Genomic DNA, 23,956 nt, shown 5'->3' with positions numbered 1-23,956 from the left:
CTGGAATATCAAGAACTTCTCTCATGTAACAGACAACATTCCAGGGATCTTCTGGAAAGGTTGCCCAGAAATGTTTGTGAGCAACTCCTGAAAATTTGGAATACACTCTAGAAAAAACAAGTCTTTTCACAAATACGGCCAAATTTAACAACTGAAGAGCGCCTACTATTACACAAATTTGAAGCTACCAAAGTGGTAGCCTCAGTGTAATCGATTTCCAATGTTGCAATAGATATCCACTAATAAACATAAATGTTAGGAAAATGCTAGGTATAGTATCACATACACCATTAAAACCTTCATTCTGTCATTTCAAGAATAAGACAGATATATACAATATGATGTTATATTGATGAGAAGTAATATTCTGAAAAAGTTCTGCGTTCGATCATTCGAGTTGATATCAGGAAAGTTGCGAGAGATGAATATTCATAATCTTAATAAATTTACGTGGTTGTGGATTTACATAGTACAATTGAATTTGGTAATTGATAACCCAAAACTTTCTTATTGGGTTTCTTATGTAAGTCCCAATATGTGAAGAGGACGAATAAAGGAGTTTTTCATCCTGAAGGGTGAATTATCTTTTTTTATAATAGTTATGACGAAAGGAATGATTATTTCAACAGAATGGTTTGGGTAGAGTTTACGAAATTCGAAAATTTAGATTTGGTATTTGTTTCCCATCTGTACCATTTTCTTACTTCACTTCGTATCTTTATTCATTGTCAGGTAAAACTGCTTGAATATTTTAGAGACATAGGTATTATTCTCTACTAGATATTGTTGAGGAAATAGAAACCATCTGAAGACATTTTCATCATCATCATCATCATTTTTTCAGTTTTTTTTTTTTATTTTACCCATCTATATAAACCGTCCAAATAGTACTCCGTGTTTTTCTCTGCAAAAGGAGATTTCCTCTTCATTTGACGAAAGTCTCCGTCCTCCGAGCGCAATTTAGGATGAGGGAACAAAAATAAGTCGCTTGGGACTAGATTTGGTGAGTAAGGCGAATGGTCAAGCAGTTCATACCGTGATTCGTGGATTTTCGCCGTGGAAATCGCTGAGGTGTAAGACGGTGCGTGGTCTTGGTGAAACAGGATTATCTTTTTCTGCAAGTTTTACCTTCAACTCTGCCATGCTCCTGTAATGGCGTTATGAATGTTCATTTAAACATGTTTTTGGTCTAACGTGAGCAAACGCGGCACCCAACACGCGGAAAATTTTCTCATGCCTAAATGTTAATTTTTATTGACAAACACGTGCTATTGACATGTTCATGACCTCTGTTATCTCTCTCACTTTAATTCGACAGTCGTCTAGCGCCATTTGGTGAACTTTGGTGATGTTCCAGTCGGTAGGTGCAGTTTTTGGACTTCTGGAATGTCCATCATCTCCAAAGCTCTTAAGGCCACGTTTAAATTCAGCTGCCCAAAATTTCACTGTGGTAAATAATAGTGCAGAGTACTCATACACAGAATCCAACTCATCTTTGATTTGCCTTTCAAAAACAAATATTTAATGACAGCTCCATACTCGATTTGGTCTATTTTCGTAAAAACACTCAAACTAACTCAAACGACTGTTACATAACAACTGCGCGTCCAAAATGGCTGAAACTTTGGTGATTAACTGTCAACAGATGAACGACGAAATTCACTAACTTTTATTTACGAGTGCTGCTTTTTTTATGTTGAGGTGGGATACTTTTCAAATCATCCTCGTATATTACGGAAATGAAGAAAATAGAAGTATACAAAGTATGGAAGATTGGTTCCCAGTAGATTTGTCATGGTAGCAATGAATTCGTTCGAAGTTTTCAGAAAAGAACGTCAATAAGGTAATAAGTACACAGTTACCATCTTTATAGGATCCCGCCTGTGAATGAAACGATAGCTAAGCAAATACTGGTTCATTTTACTTCCTCTACAACATTCAAAGTATATTCATTTCAAATAAATATACCGGGTGATCCTCTACATCTTCCCCTTTTTCAAAATTATACACCAACTACTACTCTGATTTTCAACAAATATAACATAATCATTGCTACCTTCCAAAACTTTCGTTTCTTTAACTACAGAATTATTATTTGGTTTTTCTTCTGGAATGATAGCTAACTGATCCATTATCCAACCTAACTTTATATGACCTATATCAAACCTTATATATAACTTATCCCGGTTGCCATCTAGAATTAGTACCTTGATTCATTATTTTTGTATCCTTTTTCAGCTCTGGTAAACTTTTATGGGTTGTTTTATTATAATAGTACATTTGTACTTACTGACGGTTATATAATTTTTTTCTAGTTTGTTCTACGTTTCTTAAACTTGGTTTTAACATACTATCTTCCATAGGAATTATGCCTCTTAATCTTCTCGACATTAAAAGGGCTAAATATATATCTTTTTGATCATCCCAATTTTTTCTAAGAATGTTTTTTAAAGTTTGCACAGCGCGTTCTACCATACCATTACTTTGTGGATATAATGGTGAAGAAGTTTGGTGGTCAAATTCCCACGTCTTAATAAATGACTTGAATAATTCAGAGGAAAATTGTGGAGCACTATCAGAAAATAAAGTTTTTGCTATGCCGTGACGAGCAAAAACGCTCTTCAAATGCATTATTACATTTACAGCAGTTGTATTTATGTTTAGACAAATCAATTCTACGTATTTTGAAAAATAGTCTATGACAATCAAACACTGCTTTTTGTCCAGTTCAAAAAATCCCCCATAATTTTTCCCATGGCTATGATAGTACTTCATGTGGACATAATGGTTCTTTGATTTGAGATTTTCTGTATCTCATACATATAGAACAATTAACTATGAAGTGGTTGATATCCCTACTCAGTGTTGGCCAAACACATACTACTGCATAATTGTTTGTTGTTTTCCCGGCCCTGATGACTGTAATGCAATTTATGCAAAGTTGCATTCACTAATTTTCAAGGAATAATAATTCTTTTGCCATCATAAAGCATATCGTTGAATTCTAGCAGATCAATTTCATTTCGAAAAAATCATTTGATGTAATCATTATATTTATTAAGATTTTGTGACCACTCTCTTTACAAAAAAATTCGTATTTTTGTCAAGTCAGAATCCAAATATGTTTCTCTTTGAATGTGAAAGCGTAGGTTCGATCCTACCGACTGCGCTATGTGAATGAAACGATAGCTAGGCAAATACTGGTTTATTTTACTTCCGGGTGATCCTCTACATCGCTGACAAAAGAATCGAATAACAAGGCAGAGATTAGCTTAGAATAGTTTCAGGGTATTAACTAGACAGTTTTCATTCAGAGGATACCTGAACAAAATAGGTCTATACAACGAGTTATAGACGAAGGCACCTCGTACCATCTCTTGAGAATGTAAATTTATGGATAACCAAAATTGGGTTCAGAAAAATATAACAAACATTCAAGAAATAGCTCCCAAGCAGCAAAATATTGCACGTTGGTCATAATTCGGTATTTAAAGTTAACTTTGACAGTGTAAAATATTTATTAAAGAAATTCAATAATTTCAGGATCCTCAGCGTGTTTTCACCAACAACATTGTCGTGAGGTTTCATCCTGGACTGGAAATAGATGGAGACGAAATAATTACAATTGTTTGTCGTTACCCCCCACCAATAGCACCACCACCTGCCGCTCTACCAAGCCTTTTGTAAGTATACTATGTATATGAAAAAAGTAATTAATGCTAAGCAATTATCACTAAGACACGTTATATGTGCGACGATTCACTGATTTTTGAAGTAAGCTCTACTTTGACCACACTTTCAACAATCGTTTTCAGCAAATCGCTTACCATACTCAACATTGAGTAGAAGTTATTTTCCGGAGTTGTTGGCCGTAGTCTATAGGTTTTTATACTTGACGTTTCATCCACAACTGCGGTAGATATTATCAAAGTTAAAGCAACGGACGAAGTGCTTTAGTTGTTCTCCCATCAGATACTACATTATTGGTATTGGTTGGATTTCATTTATATTAATTCCCTCTTCCTTTCTACTGAAATTGTCTTTGTGCCCCCTATCCTGAATTGCACACAAATGATACCATTCAATCCAACCAATAACAATGAAGCCATGCCCACCACTGCTTTCAGAACAACTAGAGCAGATCGTCCGGTACCTGATTTTATACCGCAATCGTAGAAGAAACGTCAGGTTTAACAAACTGTAGACCACGGAAAATAGCTTCAACAACTTTCTTTCTAGTGTCAAATAGATAACCTAACACAAAAGCCCAGGTCCTTTTCATGATAACCATTATTCATTTAGATGTTGATAGATGAGAATAGTAAAAGATTTTATTGTTTGCTGGAGTTATTCAAAACACAATATAAATGATACACAATAGATGGTACCGTTGTTAACGTGAAATAAAAATGCAAATAGGACAATTCAAATTATCGTTGAAATCGGACATTTCAGAAGAAAGAAGTACAATTTAATCCGGAGCTATATGGTGTTTTCAGGTGAAGGAATAATATGGAAAAGCGAAATAATCTAAATCCAAATCGAGTTTTCGGTATTTCCGAAATGTAACACAACATAATAATAGCTCACATAATGATTTCAATAATTTGATACCGTTTACTATTATTCTTTAAAAAGTTCTGGAACGAGAAGAAATTATTTTGAATCAATCAATTTGTTCAAGTATGATATTCACACTTGACTGATATAATTGCTGATAATTCCAATAACAATATCATGTACATAGTGGTGAATCAGTTAAGATACGCAGATGTAATTTCTTGATTGGTTTACTAATAACCATCTATATATGAATAATGATAGAACTAATTTCAGTTTGCTGAAATACATTACATTAAGTTTGAACCATTATGGAATTATCATTCGCAGGCAAGAAACTCCAGCAGCAGCAATTGCGCCTCCACTGAAAGGTTTCCAAATTCTTCTAATAATATGTGGCATACTATTTCTGTCCCTGCTTCTACTTGGTCTAGGATGCTCCTATTACTGCTTGAGAAGACGTCCAGTCACCATCATCAGACAGCCATTTTCATCTATTGGAAGTGGATCGGAAATCACCAAATTATCTGGAAGCTCTCTAGGTATGACTGTTGTAATTTGCAAATTCCTCCTACGTATTTATTAATCTATCTATATTTTCAGGTAATCTCTCAATGTTTGAGGGAGTGAAAATCCCGCGAGCGAACGTCCCTCCCGTAATGGGAGCACCAGGAAGCAGTGCGGGAAGCGAAGGTCCACTGATGAGCGACAACCTTCCTTCCGACTACCCCTCAGAGTCCCATTCCGAAATCGACGTAGACACCGGATCTTTACCAGTGTCTTCGGCAGGAAGTTACGAAAATCAAGCATACCTTCACGATAACAGTAGCTTTTATAGCGAAGGATACGGCCAAACCCAAGAACAGCAAGTTCAAAACGCAATCGCTTCTTCAGCAACAGTACCCAGGCTACCTTTGGCCGTCAAAGATCAACCGAGGTTCGACGTTCAAGTCCGAGTGAAGAAAGCTCCTCCTTCGCCTCCGAGTATTTCAATGTCCGATACGGAAAGCACAAGAACAGATAGAAATCTTTCGACAATCCCAGAGCAACGAGAAGAAAGCGTCAGATCTCTCGACTCGCCTCTTCCTTTGGAAAGAACTCACTTCACATACATTCCCGAGCTTCATCATCCTCCTAAACATATTCAACCCGCGCCGACGTACAATAGAATTCTCAGAAGGCAGCTGGAGATGCAAGAAGAACCAATGAGGGTGGCGCCTCCAAGATCTATAGCCTCGCTCGATACTGAAATGACCGATACCCACTCCATGACGGAAATAATGGATGATTCCCATCACAAGTTCCTGGCTCCCACTCCTCCGCCTCCACCTCCTATAGTACCGAAACAAGAATATATCCGATATCAGGAAGAACCAACTTCTTTGGAGCCTCCCATTGCAGTCGTCCACAAACCTGAAGTTACTTCCCATGTTGTCGATGACGTATTCCTAAGAACAATCACCGAAAAGAAAACCATCGAAGACATTGAGAGACACAGACGATTGGTAACTGAATACCATACCAGACCGAAACCCAAACCTGTGGAAGATCAGAAATGGGATGTGACCATTAAAAACTACCCGGTGGAAATGCCTGAACCGCCAGAATGGGAAAACTTTTCCGATATATCCTCAGCTTCCGGATTGACCCTCACTCCACGACTCGAAAGAGCTACTATGAGTTTACCGCCTCAAAATACAATCATCGACGATAAGTTACCATTGAATGCACCAGAGATTGTAGCCAATATAGGACAGCAGCCGCCCAGATACTCCGCTTCTTTGGACATTCCTCCCAGAGAGCAGAGTTTCTTGTCAACTTTCAATATCCCCATCGAAAATCCTGATGTCCCCAACTGGAACGTGCTCATCAGAGTTTTCCATCCCACTGAGCATGAAGAGGGCCCAGTGATCGAAAGCGCCGAAACATTCAATTCCCAATTGACTACGTCCGATAAAATGAAGTGGCGTCAGATAATAACGACAGAATCAACACTTCGCACTCTCCTAACGGAATGTGTCGTTCGTGAAGATTACGAGCGCGTCAGAAGCGACTCCAGATACGTGAATCTTTTCGAACCTCCAAAGTGGGACGTCATCATCAAAATACTTTCGCCCCCAGACAAACCACCGAAGAACCGCAAAAAGAGAAACGACTGGGACAACAGAAGCCGCCGCAGCAGCTTGCCAACCCTCTACGAGTACGATTCCGATGGGGGAAGTTCAGTAAAAACTCTAACGAGGGAACCTCTTGTACTTCCTCTACACTCGCAGAGATCCAGAAAGAATTCCAGATCGAGCTATCGCAGCGAAGCTGATCTGAGGTCCATGTCAGAAATGACTGTCGACTTCGGTCGTCCAGACAACTTTTCGGAAACGTCCAGCTACTATCCCGATAAGAGATATTACGATGAGTCCGAAACAGGTCATCCTTCCTTGGCGAGGTCACTGAGTCAACCGAGTTTGGCTCGATCTGCTAGCGAGTTCACGGAGAGATGGGTTGCTCCATCTAGGTACGATACAGCTAGCGAATTCACTTCTCCCGAAGTAACTCCAAAGTCTCAGAGGAGCACAAGGATTCAGCCTCTAGATCTGCAAAGAGGTGGAGGAGGACAGAGAACGATGTGGCAAGCCAGCCAGGCTAGTAGCTCAGTTCAAGGGCCACTCGTTTCTTCGCAAGTGGTTACTCAACAGTTCAGAAGTGAAACTTCTACCAGCTTCATGGGTCACGGTCCACGACCCACGGGCCATGGCTGGTTTGCAGATAATGACAGCGAAGCTAGTTATAAATAATTGAAAAATGTTGACATTCCTACTAACGTGCTAATATTAAGTTAAATCAAACCGGTAATGATACTGCCTTTTTATAAAAAAATATTTTTGAATAATGTTATCCTATTATGGAAAACAATCACGGAATTCATGTACCCTTTCATGCCTTGATTTCTTCAGATTTCTTTGGTGGCAGTGGTGACAGTTGGATCCAAATGATTGCTCATAAGGAAATATTTCTGATTTGTTTATGAATTTCTCCACTTCCGCATTGATTTTTTTGTCTTTGTAAATATTAATTAGAGCACGATCAGATAATCTCTCTCTTGATATAATCGACAGTAACTAGTTTTTTCAATGTTGCGGAGCTGCTAACTGCTGATGCCACGCTTTCTTGAAGTATTTGCATATTTTTCTAATGCTACTAGACTGGCTAACTTCAGTTTTCTTATTTACATTACCAGAATCCTGATCAAAATCAGTAGTCTTCATTGTGTACATACTGAGAACTAACCATTAATCAAGTATTTCGAATTGAAATAGCACTCACTTTTCGGAGTGTGTATTTCATGGAAAAATAATATAAGATCCTCCACTGCCTCAAAGAAAAATCTTATTTGCATTGAAAAATATTTGTTTTCATAAAAATGAAACAAAAAATGAATTTATCCTGCTTAGTGATTTCACTGGAAGCAGCAATACCTTCGATATGTTCGTGTTTGTGGCATATAAGGATACGTGTTTTCTATTAATGTTCCCAATTGTAATAAACTTTTTTGTGACTAGAATGCTGTGATAACATTGTAAGGTGTACTGGTTCAATCTTTTTCGAATTTTACTGATTCGAAAGGTTTCACCCGGTTTTCCACTCGTCCTGTTTTTTTATAATGGACGACTGTAGAATTGGGTATTTTTATATAAGTTTATTCTCAATATCGCTACGGCACTGTTTTTCTATGGTTTCATTATTGAAACCGTGGTGGAACAATAGCCTTTCTAATTCGCTCAATTTGCTCCTTAGGTGTTGGGTTAAGGGCTATTATTTTTCTATTATACTTTTTACTTCAATCTCAACTATCTCTACATTTCCTTCAGTATCCAAGAAATGTATGATATCATTTTACAAGGTGCTATTTTGTAATAACTTCGATTCTTTATGAGTATTTACTAGGCAATAAAATAAACTTTTGTAATACGAAATTCGAAATAAATATTTTATATTAACATTGTGGAGTCATTCATTGGGGATATCGAGACTCCGTAGCGATACAAACCTATTCCTATACCTGTATATCATTATCTTCACCGGCTCATTAGCCAGTTTGGAGTTCTCCTGGGGGGCTCTTCTATTATTCAAAGTAACCGTATTAGGAATCACACGTTAAAAGGTAAGACCTCGTTAGTCCTTAGCTCGCACAAGTTTCTCAACTTCTGAGAGTTGTCGTTCGTATGGAGGCGACAGCTGATTAAAGGAAAAATAGATTTTTAACAGATTTTTTTAAACGTTATAAGTCATTCTCTTGGCATCTAGTGCTACGAGATCATTGTACAGTTGGGTCAATTACATCCCCCATGGAGCTCTGTGGTGATAGTCTGTACAAAAAGGGCTCTAGCTATAGTCTGGTACAACATAAATTGGAAAAGAAAGTTTTTGGCTTTCTACTACTCCATCTGATACAAAAAAATGGATGAGAGAATCTTCCAAAGAAAGGAAGGATTAATCTTTGGAAGATTCTCTCATCTATTTTTTTGTATCAGATGGAGTAGTAGAAAGCCAAAAACTTTCTTTCCCAAAAAATTAATCACTCCTAAAAATATAACCCTTTCAAATCATAAATTGGAACTTATTTAAGAGTCCTTTATAGCCCAAAGAATGGTTTGGCCCTGCAGACTGCATATTCATATTTTCACCGACTCATTAGCCGTTTTTGGGCTCCGTTTTGGGAGCTATTACTTGATAATGTTTAGAGTCATTCTTCTAGCATCTAGTGCTGAAAGATCATTGTACATTTGGGTCCATTACGTTCCCCATGGAGCTCTGTGGTGATATTTTGTTAAAAGAGTACAAAAAGGGATCTAGCTTTAGTCTGGTGCAACAATATAATAACATAGGTATAAATTCGAATTTATCATATCTAAGAGTCCTATATAGTCCAAAGAATGGTATGGCCCTGCAGCCTGCTTATCTATATTTCCACCGACTCATTAGCCGTTTTGAGGTTCCCATGGGAAACACCTGAGGCAGAGCTATTACTTGATAATGAATAAAGTAATTTCTTAGCATCTAGTGCCGAAAGATCATTGTACATTTGGATCCATAACATTCCTCTTGGACCTCAATGGTGATATTCTGCTACTTCATCATATCTGAGAGTCATATATAGCCAAAGAATGGTTTGGGGCAGGACTACAAAATTTTCATAATAATCCTGCAGAAACATCAGTAGGATTCCGACTACTGTCTCAGTACATTTTCTATTTTTATATATTTTTGTTACCTGGGATTGAGAGACAGAGAGAGAACAAACGTGTGATGTACCAAACAATTTACTATAGTATTCAGCCGTCAGATCCTCCTCGCTGTGTGTGTTTCTTGTGCTTGGCAATGCGAACTTTCAATGGCCCCTTAATTTCACCGATGTTAAATTTGCCTCACTCACAGGGTATCCGGTAAATGCAATTATTGGAATTGTAGTCCGCGTTTGATGGCCTTGTTTTCGTGAAGGTGCTATGGATGATGTTTCTGGATCTGAAGCAGGTTCTGATGTTGTACTTGGACCCAATTCTTCTTATCCTTGCCGACAATTCTCTGATGCAGGAAAGTGCAAGCACTAGTTTTGATGGCGACTTTTCCTTGCGAGGTTTTACCATCACTTTGGAGTAACCATTTCATTGAAGATTTTTTTGATGATGCCCAGTTCCTTCTCGAGGCCTTCCTTCGTATTGCAGAGCCCGAAAGTACGGTCTACTAGAGTCTTGATGGTTCCTCTTTTTGTGGATTGATAGTGCTTGGATTCGTGATTCAGATGGTGTCCCGTGTGAGTGGGTTTTCGGTATACAATGTTTTCCACTTAGAGTTCGTCCTTCAGTTGGAAACGGCAGTTTTCGTACACAGCATCCTAGTATTAGATGATGGAAGTCCCAACTGATGAAATTCACTTTGATGATTGGACAAAATGCTTTAGGAAGATAAATATATAATGAATCATCCTCAGAAAGATATCTTTATCATCATTTTAGGGTATGTCGATGATATATGATGGAATCAGCCGGTACTTGAGGAGAATCCATAAAGTATTCAAGAAACACTCTATGGTGAGATTTTCATTAATCAGTTTTACAAAAACGCAACACATGTTTCGATATACAATACCTTCCTCAGACGTGTCTTTACTCTCGATGACTTCATGTCAGCCAAACTGATTGTTTTGAATTCTCAAAGAAAAACCATCCAGAAAGTGACTACCTACTAAAAGATGGTTTCAATGAATACAAAAAAAGGACAGTTCAAAATATTGTGTTCTCGGATCTATAGACTGAGAAAATCCTGTTGACTTCCCTTGTATATAAATATATCCCTCACCATTGAGAGAAAGTGGCGTTAGATCGTCCAATTTTCTTCTATTGGAGAAGGGGATTAACCCAGTTTTGCTGGGTTTGACAGACATTTGCTCCCTCAGGCACCAACTGTGTCTCCCAACGCGATTTGGAGGATATTACAAGCTACCCTTCCCGACGTGGACCTTGCCAAGATGACGAGGTCATCTGCATAAGCTTGCAGATATACCTTTCTTCTGTCGAGGGCATCAAGCAGACTATCCATCAGGAGCGACCACAGAAGGGGAGATAGTACATTGAGGGCAGACTCTGTTGACCCTAAACCTAATGGCCTCGCCTTGAAGAGTCGTAGTTGCAGTTCTGTTCACCAGCAAGGCATAGATCCAGTCAGTTATGATCGATTCTATACCTTTCCCAGCCAGAAATGATCATATAGATAAAGGTAGTGCATTGTCAAATGCTCCTTCAATATCGAGAAATACGGCAACGGCAATCTCCTTATCGTCAGGGGATTGGAAAATTTTCTCTACAAGGTTGTTCAATGCTGAATCTGTCGATTTGCCGGTTTGGTAAGCTTACTGGTGGTTATTCATGGAGGATGCATATAATGCCGTCCAGTTTCATCTCAAGTCCTTCCAACAGGAAGGATGTAAGGCTGATTAGTCGTTCCAAATTAGGATGTGGGTCACTCCGATCCACTTCAGGTATACATACCCTTGCTGCCAACTAACTGGGTGGTATATAGTTTCACGGCAAACTAGCTCTGTACAATTCCATGAGGATAGGTAAATCTATTTCCAGTCCGTTTTGAAGAAAAAATATACCATCCTCTCCAGGAGATTTGAAGGCCTGAAACGACTTAATAGCCCATTCAACTGCCGGTGCTATGATAACCTTCTTGACGACCTCACAATCGTTCTTTTTTAGGCATTTACCGCCCTCAAAGATGGGAGGTCTGTTGTTAACAAGAGTCAGATTTCCAGGAAAGTGGTTTTCTATCAAAAGCTCTAACGTTTCTCTACTAGAGGTCGTGAATGTTCCATCGGGTCGTTTAGGTGTCCCAATTTCAGCAGTCGGCTCTCTAGACAGGATCTTGTGAATTCTTGTGCTGCGAGGTGAATCAAAGATATACTCTCATAGAACTTCTTCCAAGACTCCAGTTTTGCCTTTCTAATTTCCTCGTTGGAAAAATATTGTGTTATCTCGAAGAAATAGACTGAGAAAATCCTGTTGACTCCCCCTGTATATAAATATGTCAAAAACGGTACGAAATAGACACATCCGGGATAAACTCAGATTACGATTTGAATAGAATTCAAAAATCAACAAATCTGCAGGTTTTCTGTTTGTATTGCCAATTTCCAGGAATGACGTTGAGTTGAAAATATTCTGTTACGATATTTACTTGGGGTTCGTTTTCAAAACAACAACACTAATAATACTTAGACATCTTTTATTTACTTAAATACACAACTTCTGCACTGATTATAATTCACTTAGAATACTCGCTTGCTTGAGACTTCGAACACTCTCTTACTACTACTCCCCTCTGCCGAAGGAACTCGCTCTTTTATAGTAAGATCAATGCATCTAGAATTCCTAGAAATTCCATATCCATCGTGATGTTTCGCTCTCAGGATCGACGTTGGAATTCTTTTCGAGACTTTTCCAGTTACCGCCTAGGGAGGCAACGCGCGTGTGACGTCATGCTCAGGTAGAGGTCCCTTCGTCGAATTGGGTGACTGTAGTCAGCTACGGCGTTAGGGATTTTGTAACAATTCAAATGAAGGAGTCAATGTAATTTCTTCTCGTCTTGACTTTTCCAAATTCGAATCACTGTGTTTTCCAAATTACGTCAAAGTCACCTCGGATATGCATGTACCCGAACGAGAATAAAAATTTGAATTGAAGGGTTATATTTTTAGGAGTTATTAATTTTTGGGAAAGAAAATTTTTTTTGTATCAAGATGGAGTAGTAGAAAGCCAAAATCTTTCTTTCCCAAAAATAAAAATCATCCACAACAATAAATATACTGTTGAAAATTACAATAATCAAGATAATATTTGCATCTTCTTTCAAAACGATGTTTTTTTCATAAAACTTCCATACATCTCACCAATTCAATTTTATAAAAGTTTCATGAATGAATAATCATAATACTTTTTCCGTGGTTTTGAAGTTTACATTCACTTGCCCATTCGTGCCAAGAGATATGCAAAATCGATACATTTTCTAAAAGAAAATGTATACTCATACATGCCTATTAGAGGGGTATTAAATTCTATATAAAGAAATTAAATTGAGTTACTAAAACTAGTCTGTTGAAAATTACACATTCAGATGTGTTTAATTACTATATAAATAATTTCATTTAACGGTGTTAAAACCAACGAACGTTTCCAATGTATTCTGATTAATCAGAGCAGCATCTAAATTCACCATAACGTTATTGTTAAAATCTTCAGTTAGGTTCTTGTTGCTCGGTGAGTTCGGAACGTTTTTTTATTGCCAGGATAAATTAAAGTAAGTGAATGATTTCCAATTGAAAATTTGTGTGCTGAAATATCTCAAAAAATATTCAAGTCCTCAGTTAGTTTCATAGTCATATTGAATTTATTTCGAAGTTTGAAAATTCCTCCACCGATAATTTTGTGAATATATTGATCTTGAATTCAAAACGTTTTTTTCTCTGGCATGTCCATCTTTTCCAGGTCTATGGAAAACAATGAAGCCTCATGGACTTCATGCATTTTTCAACAACAATTCCAAAATCTTGTTACCTGTACTTGTTTGTAGTTTGTACATTCTCTTTGTTGGATACTTGCCATGTTTTTGTAGATATAGATTTTCCATGAATTGCTTGCTAACTGTAATCCAGCGTCTCACATTCTCTTGTTGTATTGCCTGCAGCTAGTGTCTTTGTCTTATTACAGTCCTATTTTTTTCAGATGTGAACAGTGTCCAGTAAATAGCTCCGCAATTATTCTGCTCCCTTTTCATTCTTTTGAAGCACTCTGGTCTTTTTTCCGGGGATCACTTCACAAATATATTTCATCAGTACATATTTTTTTCACTCATTTCCTGATCTACTTCTAACTTGGTGATAAGGCTTTACACTTATAATCTCATTAAGTATTTTCTTAACAACACCACATTTCCCAACAACTAGTCTTTTATTAATCACCCATTCTTCAAACCAAATATCGGGATAATTATGTCAATATATTCAATGTCTACTAGCTGTGGTAGGAATTACAATGAAAATAATAAACTGTATTCCAAATGTTCCTCTGTTATGCATCCTCCAAAACAGAAAGCTATAGACCTTTGAGGACGGAGCTTCCAAGTCATTTTAGATGAGGCATCAGCTTGGAACGGATTCTCATAACATTTCGATCAATGTTCTATACCTTCAAATATATGGTGTTTTGATCTCCATCTAGATCAAGAGAACTTTCCAGATAGAATCTACTAGTTTCGAAGTATGATTTAGAGTGAAATTCCATACATGTGAACAATAGTCCAATGTTTTAACTTGAGATTTATCAGTTCAAAAAATTGCTGAGGTATGTACAAATCTCTAGCTCAAAATAGTGTTTCAGGTTTATGAAAAACTGCCATTGCAGAATGATCCTGTCAGTAACGTTCCCCTCTGCCCTAAACATTTTATCTTGAATTATATTTGCTTCCTGTACTCCGTAACAATGCAATTTTTGTTACTTTAGGCCTTTACTCTGACTAAGTGGTTGAACCCAGACGATTTTCGTTCAAAAGGGAACAAATTCATATTCTACAGAATCCATAGGTTATTAGTGATCAATTCCAAAGTAAACTCATCACAAAGATGATGCACATAAGTTTTTAAGTTTTTTCAGTTACAAACTGGAAGAAAAAGTCTATCCGGAACAACTACTTTCGAAGATATCTACATTGAATTACACTGAAATCACTCATTTCTATTCAGGTTCTACTTCAAACATTCGTTATGGAACCCAATCATCAAAAATACAATACTTTTGAAGACGCTAATTTGGTTGGCGAAAAGAGTATTGCATTTCTAATCAAACGTAAAATTTTACTTTCATGGAACATGTAAGAAATTTCGTGCCACTTCGACTTCTGAAGTTTATCATTCGTAAGGTATCGACAGCTGATTAACCGCAAAACAATTTTTTTACCGAACTGTCACAGTAACAAGAATACAATCATTTTTTTCGAGTTTCAAAGTTATCCAAAAAATACAGATGAGGTCCTGAATTTCTAGAAATTCAGAAAAACCCAGGAATTTCAGAAAAACTCAGGAAAATTCAGGAAAACTATCATCCCTAGGTGTACCCTAGGTGTACCTAGGGATGATAGCTTTCCATATAAGATCAATATGTTTCCTTATATTACGTTGTATAGCAATCCTATTAATGATATCTGTTCGGAGTGCAAACTGAACACGAATAAGTGATTTCCGTGTATGAAGTAGTTATTTTAGGTGGGCTTTTACTTCCAGTTGGAATCTGAAGGAAACTTTCTTCTATTCTTCGAAAGTGTCCCAGAAAAACCAAAAAGTTTTCTCCCCCTTAATGATAGTTTGAGATGATCTTTAAATAATGCATAACTGCCTCTTCAGTATGAGCCTGAAAATAAAAGCTCTATAACTACTTTTAGAATTTTTGACGAATATATAACAAATGAAATTTTCAACATCAACATCACCCAATCCAATTAGCTGGAAAATTGAATTGAAACACGCTGTTCAGATAGGATGCTTGGCAGTTGAAACTGTACGTTTGTGCTATAATAAAGTTTCATTTGATTTGATTACCCATCATTGGTAACTTTACTACCAATGCGCTTTATTATCGGAGATACTAAATTGTATAATTTTGTACTACCATTGAGTAGCGCATTGGCAGTTTTATTATCTATTTTTAAGTGATACAACCGAGTTACCTTCCCTAAACATTGTATTCTTCAAATGATCCCACAAAAAATCAAGAGGAGCGGGGTCAGGAAGCCCGGGAGGTCATTGCATTGGATCATGCGTTCCTATATCCATTTAAAATTTGAATAATGACACCAGAACCTGGTATGTTCATTTACAGTTATCAGTAGGTCCTCTTGGATGTTTTTGAAATAGATTTTCTCGTTACCAGTAATACTGGTATTTTTATTGCATACTCCAAAATTGGAACAGTTAGATTCCTCATACCATAAAATGTTACGAAAGGTAAATATTTATCACCTTTGGATCCCTTGTCGTTGTTGTTTAAACTGCTCGATATTCATGACGAGTCGAATTTGTATTTTCAAAACTTATCTGCATTGTACCATAATACAGAGTGGAATTCTTCACAATTTCTTCAACGCAGTACTCATGTTAGTTTGAAACGGCAATTTCCGAGGCATTGCTAATTACGACTACAGAGAATCACCATCTCAAATATGTATTGTAATGAATTCATCAACCCAAAATAACACCAATTAACTAGAATATACGAATACAAATGAAATCCTCTCTAGGACTAAACAATCTTAGACAATTTATTTGGAGTGAAAGAATGATATCACCATCTTCATGGAACCGTGAATGAACAAATTTTACGATCGCCATAAGAATTAGTGAAAACCAGGTAAAAATAGTAAACCATTCGTCCGTAGTCTGGTGCAGAACGAATCTTATTACTTTCGTTACTTTCGCATGGTGGGGGGTTAATTTTTTCACATACATTTCACCACCGTAATTACAATATTTCCTGGACCAAGCATTGAAATCATTTTGTTTTACTCTGTCTTAAATGAAAGAAATCAAAAAGAAGAGCGAACTTACTATGTATTCAGTTTTACTGTTAATATGTAAATTTTGTGTTCGAACGCAAAGCTAGGCTCTCTATCCGTGAAAATTGTAAAGTCACTCTTCTAATTAGTCTCATTATTCATTGCATGAATCGAAACACGATTTAATCAATATCCACGGTGACTTAACTTTATGCCTCAGATACGAACATAGCACTACAAATTATTCAACCACAATCACTCACTACCGGATTTGAATATATAAAATAAAAGAAAGAAAAATAATAACAACACATTATTTTCTTTTGACAAAGCTGAAACTTATACGACTGAAAAAATTTGATAACCTATAGTTAAATTGTAGGTTTCAGCCCTTGCTGAATATTTAATGGAGAATGAAAAAATGTTTTCCTATGGATCATACTTATTGAGACATAATGTTTACATAATGAAAACTTTTTGAAGTGATAACTTCTTGTGGGAGAGTGAACCGCTTCGTTACCTTACACGTAACGGCACCAGTTTCTCTGGCTTCTCCTTCTCTCACGCATACATCAGCGGAAGGCAGGCTCCTCCTCTCTCGTCGGACAGACGCTCAGTGTTTAGTGTGCGTTAGACATATACTGTTGACAGCCAGCAAACATGTAATATTCTTTCATTATGTGAAACGTAGCTTGAAAATGATAATACTAATTTTGTGTCTATACATTATTAGTATCATTATACAGTCCATATATATGGAATAAATTCATTTTTAGCGTTATTATGTACTATGTGAAAAAATCTGAAACAAGTCGATTTTTATTCTTGAATTGACAATTTACAGTATGAAAATATTATCCCTCTCCAGCACCCCTTCTGAATTATAAGCACCCTCTCGAAAATTTTGAAAAGCAAAGGGGGTCGTGTGGTACCTTGTTGGAAAGGGATTTTAGTCCTCTATTCAGCAATATAAAGTTTTTTAAGTTTGGTGCAACCAAAACTGAGAAAATTGATTTTCAGGATGTAAAATTTTGATAATTCCTGTAGGTATCACAAAACTTTACGTAGGTAATTTTTTCTGCACCGAGGCGATTTTGGAATTCTCGTACAACATTTTGTATGACTTCGGGGGTTATTTTGTTAATTGATTCCGTTATCCTAACTTTCAAATCAGCAATATTGTTTGTTCTATTAAAATATATATTAGATTTTAAATAACCCCATAAGAAGTAATCGAGAGAAGTAAAATCGGGGGATCTAGCCAGCCATTCGATCGTTCCACGTCTTCCAATCCACCTATTGGAAAAAACCTCGTTTAAATAATTTATAACTGTACGTGCAGAATGCGGTGGAGCACCGTCTTGTTGGTAGAAAATAGTTCGATTTATCTCATTTGGATGATTAACATCAGGAAAATATATTTGTAATGTAGGCACTAAAAAGTTAATTAAAAAATGTAGATAAACCTCACCAGTAACAGTGCCCTCAAAAAAATAAGGGCCAATAATTTTATTGTTAATGATACCAGCCCAAACGTTAACTTTTTTAGGATATTGAGTGTGAGTCGCACACATCCAGTGAGGATTTTCTCTGCTCCAATATCTACAGTTCTGTCTGTTAACTGTTCCGTTTAAATGAAACGTCGCTTCATCAGAAAACACTATTTTATTTATGAACAACTGCAAATCTGCGTTCATTCTGTCCATCATCAATTCACAGAATTCTTGCCTTCTATCAGGATCATCTTCATTCAACTCCTGAACCAACTGAACTTTGTAAGAGTGTTTTTTTTTATGCAAAACTCTCAAAATAGATAATTTACTTACATCATTGTCGGCGGCAAGTTCTCGAGTTGTCTTATGCGAATTTTCCTCAATCTCTAGAAGTACATCTAACTTTTTTTCATCAGTAAATTGAACATTTCTACCTGGTTTTCCAATATTTTTTACATGTCCAGTTCCACGAAACTTTTTTTTCAATTTTGCTAACTGTAGACTGCGACACGTGTTGACCAGGGTATTTATTATTAAAAATTTCACAAACCTCCTTTTGAGTTCTTGTTTTATCACCACAACCAATCATAATTAAAATGTCTATTCTTTGAGTCTCGGACAACTGAGCCATAATTAAATTTAATACGCCCACAAATATTATACTGACGTCTTTTAGTAACTTTAAATACCTAAATGACAGCAGCCTACTAGATTTATATCAATTGTTTATTTGGCTTTTTGTCTAATATTTTAGTATCTTCAAAGATTTTTTCCAGGACTCAAGGTTAGTAAGCAGCGTGTTGCAGGGATGGTCTGTTCAACAGATCAGGTTATTGTCAAGAAGTGAATAATGGTGGTCATTTTGAACATTCGATTTAATTGAAAAATTTAATTTTTTCAGTTATGACTGCGCCAAACTTAAAAAACTTTATATTGCTGAACAGAGGACTAAAATCGCTTTCCAACAAGGTGCCACACGACCCCCTTTGCTATTTAAAATTTTCGAGGGGGTGCTTATAATTCAGAAGAGTTGCTGGAGGGGGATAATATCTTCATACTGTAAATTGTCAATTTAAGAATAAAAATCGACCTGTTTCATATTTTTTTCACATAGTACATAATAACGCTAAAAATGAATTTATTCCATACATATGGACCGCACTGTATAATCCTACAAAAGTACCAATTGGCATATGGTAGATATAATATATGTACAATCACAAAATAATCATAGGAATCTTGTTTGCATTGAAAGGGGTATAATTTAGGAGGGATTATATTTATATATGATCCTTGAATTATACAAAAAAAAAAACTTTTCTCTATTCAGTTTGTATTCCAAACATGATGGCAATACGTAATGGTATTCATTCGCTCATTTGATTGAATCTCAGCCATAGGACTCTAGTTTGAATTAAAAGGGGTATATTTCAGGAGGGATTATATTTATATGTGAACTTCGTTATACATATAAAACACTTTTTTTTCTATTCAGTTTGTATTCCAAACATTCGTTATGTAATTGAATCTGATATCATTCATAGGATTGCTACACAATATGGTATATGAAAGAGGAAAAGTTTCACTTACATGGAACACTGTCAGCTTCACTTACGGATATCCGATGTTTTGGAATAAAACACTTGCCTTACTGCCCCTTCAGCATCAATCTGGATAACATTAAATTGAAAGATCCCTACTTTTTTATATAAAAATAGACAAGCAGAAAGCCAAAACTTGTTTTTTTCTGATTTTCATTTCAGGGTGTAAAATGTGTGACGACGACGTTTCAGCTCTTGTAGTAGACAACGGTTCGGGAATGTGCAAGGCAGGTTTCGCAGGAGATGACGCACCACGGGCAGTTTTTGCCAGTGTAGTGGGAAGACCGCGATATCAGGTACTTGAAAAGTTTTTTACATTATTGGAAAATCAATCGAATGCATTTGTAGTTCAGCCTAGTACCATACTGACCATACCTATGCCCTATTCAACAAGCGTTGTCTGGTTTAGAGTACAAATGCTTCATTTTTTGGACCCAGGTTTCGACTTGTATAACATAAATTATATAATCTCACTTCGCTCTATTCATCTCACAGGGTGTGATGGTGGGCATGGGCCAGAAGGACTCTTATGTAGGAGACGAGGCCCAAACCAAGCGAGGCGTGCTGACTGTCAAGTACCCCATCGAGCACGGCATAATCACCAACTGGGACGACATGGAGAAAATCTGGCATCACACCTTCTACAACGAACTGAGAATTTCACCGGAAGAGCACCCAGTACTGCTGACCGAGGCGCCCCTCAACCCGAAAATCAACAGGGAGAAGATGACGCAGATAATGTTCGAAACTTTCAATTGCCCCGCCATGTATGTAGCCATCCAGGCGGTGCTGTCTTTGTACGCGAGTGGCAGAACTACGGGGATAGTGATGGATTCTGGGGACGGAGTGTCGCATACAGTACCTATATATGAGGGTGAGTTGATGCAGTGGAATTTTTCCCACTTCGTGATATTACTTCTGGTATTGAATCACGATTGCTTCGGTTTTTTGAGCTCTTATTTCAACCAGTTGGCGATGAAAGCTGCAAGAAAACAGAGGACAAATCTCGTTCATCTCATTCTGCAGTCGATATTGAAGTTGTCTCAAAGAAATGTTTCAAAGGAGGCTCACCAAAAAATTCTTCAGCCTTCTTGTTTTCAAAGGAAGCATAACCATATGACGGACGATTCAGGAAGAAAACTCCTATGGAGATGCACTGTTGGGTCTTCAAATCGGTTTGATCTCGAGTAAGATCTGAAAGGCGAGCATGTTTGAAATCTGAACTTTGATGTTCATCGATAGTTCCGATAACATAATTGATACAATTGTCGTTTTGAGTATTCAATATAGATAAAATTTATCTTTCACACCGAGTAATTTAAACTGTGCAGGATGTGTGAACAGAAAGATGAGACTGTCAGGCATGTCCTATGCGAGTGCCCGGAGTTATCGTCAATAAAAGAGTGTGTGTTCGGCGAGTCGTGGCCTACACCTGCCGATATAAAGGAGATGTGATCTGTCCACCTTACTGGAAATAACAAGAAGGACGATGACCTATGAGGACAACTCATCCTTGGGAGGATTTAAAATGGGTCACATGTGGCCTAATTGCTGTGGGCTTACACTCACCCTCCTTACTCTACAGATACACATATATATGAACATTTACACTGATATTGAAATAACCGCATGGGACAAAGAGTTATGTGTTGAGAAGTACGATTCGAATAGTTATATCGTACATTCATTCATGTACTTTTTTCTACTTCACAAAAAGCAGATGCATTAGGGAACGTGGTTTGAAAGGGGGAGACTTAATTATAGTGGCGTCACAATCATTTTTGAAACTTCAATTTTACTCCGAAATAGAAAAATTCTGGAGTTATTTCCTATTGAGTGAACCATTTTCGTGTAGAACTGTAAACAATATTGATTTACTCTTTTTTTTCAGAAAGGGTAAAGGTCTATTATAGTCCTTCGCACTACCAAGGTCATTACAAAATGTATCGTCATTATTTCTTTCGATATGTATGCTTACACAGCATTTAACTGTGTTTTTCAAATGTTTCGAGCAGGTCACGTGAGACACAACACCACAATTGATATACTTCAGTTCACTTTTAAGCACAGATTTACATCAGGATCGATTAACACATTTAGCGCCGTGTTGAAGTATATGTTTCTATCTTCTACAAAGAAATGACGTTACAATATCCCTAACATTCTACGGAAATCAAAAAATGGGTTCAAGTCAATGATTCAATTTCGGTCCCGACAAAACAACCGCTATAAATTTCAAAAATTCGCAATCATATTAAACATCTTACGTTGGTGTCGAAGCTAAGGACAATGTATATCACGCCGACGTTCTGCGTTCAAATTTCATATTGAAAAGTTTTTTTAATTTAATTTCACTCAGCTGTCTATGATCACTAGAAGCATGTGATTGGTGCGCGACAAAGGAGCTCAGGCTGAAGGCCTAAGAAGACCCGAGGGGTGAGGCGGAGTCCCAAGGGGTCACACGCTATTTGAATCTCTCCGATACTCATTCCATCCTTCTCTGCATCGATTACGTCACACGTTTCTCTCTTCCACTCACTAAAGTCTCTCTCTAAAACACCAATGACGCGCGACCTTGAAGTGGGCTCGTATCCACCTTGTTCATCTACTGATACATCAAATATTGAATAAATATTTATTAACATTTTTAATTTTAGGTTATGCTCTTCCACACGCTATTCTCCGAATGGACCTCGCAGGACGAGATCTCACTGATTATCTAATGAAACTCCTTACTGAACGAGGATACAGTTTCACCACTACTGCAGAAAGGGAAATCATTAGGGATCTGAAAGAGAAAATCTGCTTCGTGGCTCTGGATTTCGAACAAGACCTCGCGATAGCTCAAAATACGACTTGTTTCGAAAAATCTTACGAACTTCCCGACGGCCAAATTATCACTTTGGGTAATGAAAGGTTTAGGTGTCCGGAAGCGATGTTCCAACCATCTTTAATAGGTAAGAATGACGGGTTCGTATGTGATTTTTAATGAAAAATCGCAAAAACTGTTTATCATAAATAGGCTTCTCCGAGACAGAATCAACAAGTCATAGCTTTTTTCGACTTATGTCATCAAAATAGGATTCCATACTTCAAAGCATACTTTTTAAAATTTGAGACTTGAAATCCTGATAATATTTTTCTTCTTTAGCATACCTAATTCAGACGCAAAATCATGAATCTATGTATATGCTAATATCTACATCTATTATAAATATAATATTATAAATGTGGAAGTTTGTGAGGATCGATAAATGTATGTACGTATGTTTATGGCTCTTTCACGCCTAAACGACTGAACGGATTTAGATGAAACTTTACATTAACACAGCTTATACATTAGAATAACAAATAGGCTACAATTTACACAAGTTTTGCCGTTGGAGTTTCCACCCCCAAGAAGGAAAAATAGGGGTTCAAAGATTGTATTGAATTTCATCAGTTTTGAAGTTGGAAACCTGAAGTTTTGGATTTATAAAAAATAATGTAACTATTTGTTTAAAATGGTCTGTCACAAAACTCAATGTGACAAACTAAATTCTACACGGGCGAAGCCTCGGTAACAACTAGTTATCAATAGAAAGCATTTACGTTTAATTTCGCAGGTATGGAGACACCGGGCATCGCTGAAACAACTTACCTCTCCATCATGAGATCGGACATGGACATCAGAAAAGATCTTTACGCGAATACCGTTCTCTCTGGAGGGAGCACCATGTTTCCGGCAATCGCGGATCGCATCCAGAGGGAAATCGCAGCCCTGGCTCCGGCTTCCATGAAAATAAAAATTATAGCACCTCCTGAAAGAAAGTACTCTGTATGGATTGGGGGTAGTATCCTCGCTAGTTTGACCACATTCCAGCAAATGTGGATTTCGAAGTTGGAATATGAAGAGGCAGGTCCGGTTATTGTCCACAGAAAATGTTTTTAATCACGTGTTAATCAGTATTAAGTTGATGAAAATTCACAATAAAATCTTTATTTATGATAAACGATTTTTAATCTTCCCGGTTTAGGCCACATAATTAAAACTCAGTTCAATTGTATGAAGACTTCCTTTATTTCATCAGACAACCAAGAATCAGGAGCAAAATAGGATTAAGCAGTAAAGGAAACTGTTCAGCTTATTGTCATCTAGAGACAGCAGAATATTTGCTCGGATAAGGTCTTCTAATCGCTATAGAAGATTATTTGATTTTTCTC

The 23,956-nt window shown here is 37.0% G+C and overlaps 2 protein-coding genes across 4 annotated transcripts in view; both read left to right on the top strand.

Moving 5' to 3' along the window:
- The window catches only part of pot (zona pellucida domain protein papillote), an 88,458-nt gene extending 79,901 nt beyond the window's left edge, over nt 1-8,557 (top strand). For all 3 annotated transcript variants that reach the window (XM_074169435.1, XM_074169436.1, XM_074169437.1), the window contains 3 exons: nt 3,544-3,683; nt 4,891-5,102; nt 5,164-8,557. In XM_074169435.1, the coding sequence (XP_074025536.1) occupies nt 3,544-3,683; nt 4,891-5,102; nt 5,164-7,352 (2,541 nt within the window). In that variant the 3' untranslated portion in view covers nt 7,353-8,557. The remainder of the gene's footprint in view (nt 1-3,543; nt 3,684-4,890; nt 5,103-5,163) is intronic.
- Nucleotides 8,558-13,204: 4,647 nt separating this feature from the next.
- On the top strand, nt 13,205-23,717 carry LOC111517217 (actin, clone 403-like). Its single transcript, XM_023173299.2, has 5 exons — nt 13,205-13,413; nt 19,916-20,049; nt 20,249-20,627; nt 22,411-22,710; nt 23,359-23,717. Exons 2-5 carry the CDS (start codon nt 19,924-19,926, stop codon nt 23,682-23,684), a joined length of 1,131 nt encoding a protein of 376 aa, XP_023029067.1. The 5' UTR covers nt 13,205-13,413; nt 19,916-19,923; the 3' UTR covers nt 23,685-23,717.
- Nucleotides 23,718-23,956: the final 239 nt, after the last annotated feature.

The sequence above is a fragment of the Leptinotarsa decemlineata genome, unplaced genomic scaffold (assembly GCF_025532065.1).
Source record: "Leptinotarsa decemlineata unplaced genomic scaffold, Ldec_3_MD MMD2_P_RNA_scaffold_5, whole genome shotgun sequence".
NCBI lineage: Eukaryota > Metazoa > Arthropoda > Insecta > Coleoptera > Chrysomelidae > Leptinotarsa > Leptinotarsa decemlineata.
This window is presented reverse-complemented; position numbering and strand designations above follow the sequence as displayed.

Coding starts and splice junctions, on each gene's coding strand:
- LOC111517217 (XM_023173299.2), top strand. CDS start 19,924: ATGTGTGACGACGACGTTTCAGCTCTTGTAGTAGACAACGGTTCGGGA. Junction 20,628..22,410: donor TACAGTACCTATATATGAGG/GTGAGTTGATGC, acceptor TTTTAATTTTAG/GTTATGCTCTTCCACACGCT. Junction 22,711..23,358: donor GTTCCAACCATCTTTAATAG/GTAAGAATGACG, acceptor TTAATTTCGCAG/GTATGGAGACACCGGGCATC.